Raw genomic sequence first — 6,317 nt, 5'->3', positions numbered from 1 at the left:
GGCTGGGAAGTAGATAGGGCTGGGAAGTACATAGGGGAAAATCCTGGTGATTTGAGAGATGGAGCCTGGAGAGGGTGAAGTTTGAGGAGGGGGCCTCAGACAGGTACAATGCCATAGACTCTGCCCTCCAAACTAGCCATTCTGTAATGGGGAACCACTGTTGCCAATCTCCAGGTGGGGGCTGGAGATCACTCAGAATTACAACTGCTCTCTAGATGGCATTGATCCGTTCCCCTGGAGAAAATGGTGGACTCTGTGTCCATATACCCTGCTGAGGTTGCCATGGCAAATTGATTCTGAGTGCCCACGGCCTTGGCACTCTCCCAGAGCCTCTTTCTAGCACCCATTATATTTATTTCCACAATGGCCCTTATTCCTAGTTCTATATAAATAGTATTCCTATTTGTTGAGATGTTTTGGGAAAGTGATTTCTACTGCTAGGAAGTGTTGAGGGTTTTAATTTAAATTATGAGGTCACTGAGGAAGTTCTAACTGTTGGACGTATCTGAAGTATCTGATTTCAACTCATTGTCTGCATGTGATTATTATTCCTTCCCTTTTAAGGAGAGCTGATCCAAAATTTTGCTATTTTATGCAGAAACTGAGTGTGGATATTTTAAAAAAAAAAATCTCCATCACCATACAGCTTTACACAATTAAATGGAAGGGCTTTGGAAAATGGGAGGAGAGGTTTTCCTCATCTAAAAATTCAAAATCTGCATCTGCCCTCTAACTGGGAGAATGGGAGGAAAGGATTTAACCTCCTACTTGTCCCATTGTCAGTTTATAGTTGCCATCAAATACAACAAAAAGTTAAAATATTCTTTCAAAAACTCAGCATCATCATAGAAATAGTAAGACCCATTTCAGTGTATTGTTATGTCTAAGTAGCCTTTTTGTATAAAGATCAAGTTTATAGTAGTAAGTACAACACTTGAAAGTAGAACAAACCATTGGAGTAATGAGTACTTGTTTGTTTCAACAGGGTAAGAGACTAGTAAACTGTCAATAGCAAACATAGCATATAACATTTAACATACCATGTAGTTATGCTATTGTGACATACATATTCAAAGTATTAGTATTTGAAATAAGTGTGTGGATTCTGGTAATGTATGATCCATAGAGATTTAAATTGCCTATTTCTTCATGGGGAAAGATGCTTGTTTAAATAATAGCAGGATGGCTGTTTTCCCTGATAGATCTCAGGTCCATTGAGACTTATAACGACCTCTGGAAAAAACCAGGACAGTCAACAGGTAATGTAGCCGAATCACTGAATTCCTTGTTTATGAAGACCATGGTTACATTCAGAAATCATGAAAAGCAGAAATTAGACATGAATTCAGCATGTTGCTGTGTTTGCATGCTCCCCCTCACCCATCCACTTCTTCTCATTTGCTCAGCTAGGTTCAGAGGTTCCTGGTCTGACCGTGTTGCAATTCACTGTGATGGCTGAATGCAGACAACTCAGCAAACTGGAGTTTGCTTACTTACAGTCTAATTGCAGTTTAGAATCCCAGTCTGCAAAGAGTAAGCAGACTCCAGTATGCCAGAGTTCTGTTATTCAGATGTCATGGTGTCGCTTGATCAAACTAAGAAGTTCGGAATCAAGCATCATCTTTGGTGTGAAGTGGGAAGAATGAGGGAGCATGCAGACCGTGGCAACAAACTGGTGTGTACCAAATTCAGTGTGTTTGTGACACAGGAATGCACTCAGTGTTTGTATCAGGATTAACAACCTATGAATCCTAATTGTAGATGAACAGATTTTATTTACATAACTTTCTTTTTTCGTAGTTTTGTTTTTTTTATTGTGCCAGTAAAACTTAATACAGGATTTCTTGTCTCATTGCCCTCCTCTATAGGAATCCAGCTGAAAAAAGTGCAAGAGCAGCGTGAACAGGAAGCTAAGCGCGAGCCAGTTGGAAATGACGTGGCCACAATTCTTTCCAGGCGCATTGCTGTGGAGTATAGTGATTCAGATGATGATTCGGAATGTGATGAAAATGACTGGTCAGACTGAGGCTGGAGTACCAAAGCATTCTAATGGATTTTGCTAGGAATTATCCATGTGGGCACGGATGTATGTTGAACAAGTATCCTGTATTGCTATAGTCTAGTACCTTTCATTGAAATGTGTTTATGAAGATCCCCAAATCTGGTTTATCTTTAGTATTTACTTCATAATACTCAAGTGCCACTGAATGTAGCGAAACATGTTGTGTCCAAAGGGAAAGCAGCATTTTTTCCCTTATCTATGTGTTTTAATATTTTCAGTATCCCTTGGTACTTTTGAAGCTGGTTGTTTAGATCTTGCTGGAGGTTAGTTGTATTGCTTTGGCAAACCAATACACTCAGGTTGCAAAATGTCATTATTTTGTGTTTTAGGTCTAACTTTGCTAATTTCCTTAAATTGACAACAGTTTAAAAGTTGTGTTTTTTTAAGACCTATTCTCAGTAGCATCTTGTATGTATATTCATAAATATTTACTATTTTAACTACACTTTAAAATATTCAGGGGTTTGGAGGGGTTGAGTTAGAAATATAGATTGTATTCGATTGTATTCAGTTGTGTCTGTAAAGGACCTGGAATATATTGGAATGCTGATCTGCTCCCCCAGCCATCTTTATTTGTTTGGACTATCTTGATTTTGTAATATATAAAAAAATCTAATTTACTTCAGGCACATTGAATGGATGTTAAAACTGAATTTAGGAATAACTGAGGTTGACAGATGTGGATAAATTTCTTTATCTCATCCCTGTTGTGTAGAAAGGAAGAGCAGTGTTTTTGGTGCTACCACTAAATGCATCCTCTAGATTTTATTGCCATAGGCTTCAAATCATCAGTAATATAGATAATTCTGATCACAATATTTTGCTTGTAACGTATGGGCAGACATGTAATGTTGATGTCAGCTTAAGGGTGCATTTATATCGTCATGTTTTATTTTCATGTGCCCCTTTTAAAAGTGACTTAGAACCCTCACTTTGTGTTAAGCTTTTACATCAAGAAAGGTTCTGTAGTTTTTGTTCCATTATTCGCACGCTATTTATAGTTGAGCATAATACTGATTTCCCCCCCTGTCTGTTGTCTACTGTTCCAGATGCTGTAATGCTGCTTATGTTGAATGACATAGAAAGTTTGGGGGGAAATCCATTGAAAGCTGCTGTTGCAGATCCATGTATATATACTGAATGAGATTTGTATGTGGGGTGTTTGTTATTTATCAAAGCAAGAAAAAATGGTATAATTCCACATCTCATATGATTAAGTACTTTGAATTTGACCAAAAGGTAGGGGTCACTTATCCAGTTTTCATTTGAACATTCTCCCCCCCCCCCCTTACCAGATGAAAGGCATTTGGAATTTCTCTCTAAACAACGCTGCTGTCCATCTTGTCTTGGAATGCTCATATACTGGATTTTTACTACTTGATAGCTATTTGCCTTAAATATAACTTCGGTATAGAGAATTCTTGCTACACCTGTCTGTAGGAATAGGGGGGGGGGGCTTATAACAAGGTGTGATGCCCCTTTCCGCTCACACAGAGTGCCTACCACCCTCTAAAACCTCTCTCACACATATTCTGGTTTACACATAGGTCAGGGCTTCATATTTGTCACCCTTCTTGTCTCTTTTAACCATTTCATACCTCAGGTCCTCTCACTCACCGAAACATCAGCAAGCCAAGTAGCCCAGCCCCCTTTAATAATAACAGGTCCTCAGTCAAACATTTCACAGAGTTATTGGGGTTGGAGGGTCATACACTGTTCCATTCAGTTGCTGCTGCCATTTATTCATATCCTAAATATATATAGATTGAGATCTTAAATATATATAGACTGAAATCTTCACTTGTGTTTCTTTCCCTGAGACACACAGCCCACAGAGTTCAACAGTACAAGAAGTTAATTTTTATTTGTGGATTGAACATAACACTGAAGAAAGTAAGGTGGACATTATGTATAGGTTCCATTGAACGTTTGAACTGTTCCCCTATTTCAGTATCTTGGATCTTCTCATACAAATTGACTCTTTTAGTCAGCTATCTTTAAGCTGATCTTCACCTCAGCTTCACTCAGTCAGACATACTCTTCACCCTCTCACCTCCCTAGTTGCCACGTCCTCAACTGTTCTTTTCCAACTGTTTCTCCACAACATTCTGTCAGCTCTCATTGGTCATTTTTAGGGACAGGTGGAACCTAACCTGTCTGTCACACAAGGGTCCAAAGACATATTGTTGCCCCAACCAATAGTAATTTTCTCTGTCTCTGTTTCTTTCCCTCACAGCTAAAATGGTGGTATGTAATGAAATAATGGGATTTAAAGCTCACAATTAAATATACATATAGGAGTATCATCTTAAAGTTATTATTTTAAAAGCACATTCCAAGTCTTGTACAGCACATTGTTCATTGTAGAAATAATGAGCCTCTTGCAAGTCACAAGCCAAACAGAAGAGCCAATGAAATTTGTGCCAGGATTCAGCCCCAGAAACTTTGAAGTTATTTCATCCAGGATTAGGGCCTCCAGATAAACCTAAATACTACCCTTGTGGAAATTAAGCAGTGGAGATAAAAATTGTTTTTCTGACCAGTGTGGCAGCTTTAAATGGATTTGCCTTTTCCCAGAACAGTACATCATAGAACTCACACCTACAGCAAGGAATTTAAGAGTATAATTTTGTTTGAAGGTGGGAACATGCTTTTTCTTGCAATACAAAGTTTCAAGCTTGTGCAATCATTTTCACAGTATTAGTACTTTATGGTTAATACATGTGCTTTGTTGAGGCAGCTTTGCATTATTTGTATATAATGTTTAATCTGTTCCTCAGAATCAGGAGGAGCTTGTCGGTTGTGTATAACTATAGACACCGAAATAGAATAAAATCAGAAAACTGTTGGACCATTAGCAAAATGCATAGATTAGTAAAATACTGCAACACTCCCTCTGCTGCCTTGATTATAATTTGCAATCCAAAATCCAAGGGCACACACAACAAAAATTCAATATAAAGGTATTGGTACCTCACTAAGGTAATGGCTGCCTACACACTTGGGGATGGTGGGCAGATGAGTTGAGAATGCTACCTGATAAAATAAGACACAGTCCGCAAGAGCAGCTTCTCCTACTGATTTGTGCCCAAATGATCTGTTTCTGTTCTTTTTCCTTGCCCAAGGCACTGCAGCACCTAATGAATAAGACTTCCCCCTCTGCTGCCTTGATTATAATTTGCAATCCAAAATCCAAGGGCACACACAACAAAAATTCAATATAAAGGTATTGGTACCTCACTAAGGTAATGGCTGCCTACACACTTGGGGATGGTGGGCAGATGAGTTGAGAATGCTACCTGATAAAATAAGACAAAGTGGCCAACCCTACAGAATTAGCTGCAGGCTGGATAAAGTACCACACCAGTCAGCAGGAGCAGCTCTCCTACTGATCTGTGCCCAAATGATCTGTCTCTCTTCTTTTTCCTTGCCCAAGACACTGCAGCACCTAATGAATAAGACTTCCTTTACATACAAACAGTGTGGAACGTATTTATTCTACTCATCTCTTGCAAGATATGCACGTATTAAAGTTACAATGCATTCTTGGCTTCATAGCCTGTAAAGCAGAGACTTGATTATTTTAATTTTTCCTGGTAAGTTCTTTGTCTCAGAAACTTGCATATTCTTTTATAGACAGTTAACCAGGTAAGACTCCCACCATGGGCAATATGTCTTGTAAGTACAAATATAATGGCAAGAATTACTTTTATTCTCTTGATAAATTCCCAGAGAGCTTGCTATACTGAATAGCACCTACATAAACAAAGCACAACTGCAGTTTGTTTGTGAAGACCCTCAGAGCACTTTCCAGGTAGGTACTCATGTTGCCTTAAAATAAGGTCGAGAAAATCTCCTGGCCTTGCATATAGAACTACATGGTACAAAAAAAGGGCCCTTGCTATCATTGAGGATGGTTCATCATTTACACTGGTATGAATTCTTCCATTTTCTTATAATTTCACTGCTGAATTATAGGAAGAAAAGGTGGTTGTTGGTTAATCTTTCCACTCAATGTACTGGATCTTTCCACTCAAAGTACTGGATTCACAATGGGCATAGGATATAATCAGATCTTCAGTGGCTACTTCTGCTTCATGCATTCAGTGCTGATGATCTTTAAGACAGCAGCAGAGTCGACAATTTGCTATTACTTGAGGATGGCAATCATGCATAGCAATGAAATAAGTATTGGTCGTGAGGGTATTAAACACCAGTACATTATTTTGATGGAACAGATGTAGTGCTGTAGGGC

The 6,317-nt window shown here is 38.7% G+C and overlaps 1 protein-coding gene across 2 annotated transcripts in view; it reads left to right on the top strand.

Moving 5' to 3' along the window:
* WASF3 (WAS protein family member 3) overlaps positions 1–2,070 on the top strand; it is an 18,864-nt gene extending 16,794 nt beyond the window's left edge. For both annotated transcript variants that reach the window (XM_015413834.1, XM_015413835.1), the window contains exon 8: positions 1,869–2,070. In XM_015413834.1, the coding sequence (XP_015269320.1) occupies positions 1,869–2,026 (158 nt within the window). In that variant the 3' untranslated portion in view covers positions 2,027–2,070. The remainder of the gene's footprint in view (positions 1–1,868) is intronic.
* Positions 2,071–6,317: the final 4,247 nt, after the last annotated feature.

The sequence above is a fragment of the Gekko japonicus genome, unplaced genomic scaffold (genome assembly GCF_001447785.1).
Source record: "Gekko japonicus isolate JY-2015 unplaced genomic scaffold, Gekko_japonicus_V1.1 scaffold931, whole genome shotgun sequence".
NCBI lineage: Eukaryota > Metazoa > Chordata > Lepidosauria > Squamata > Gekkonidae > Gekko > Gekko japonicus.
The sequence above is the reverse complement of the archived record's forward strand: the minus strand, read 5'-3'. Positions and strand labels throughout refer to the sequence as shown.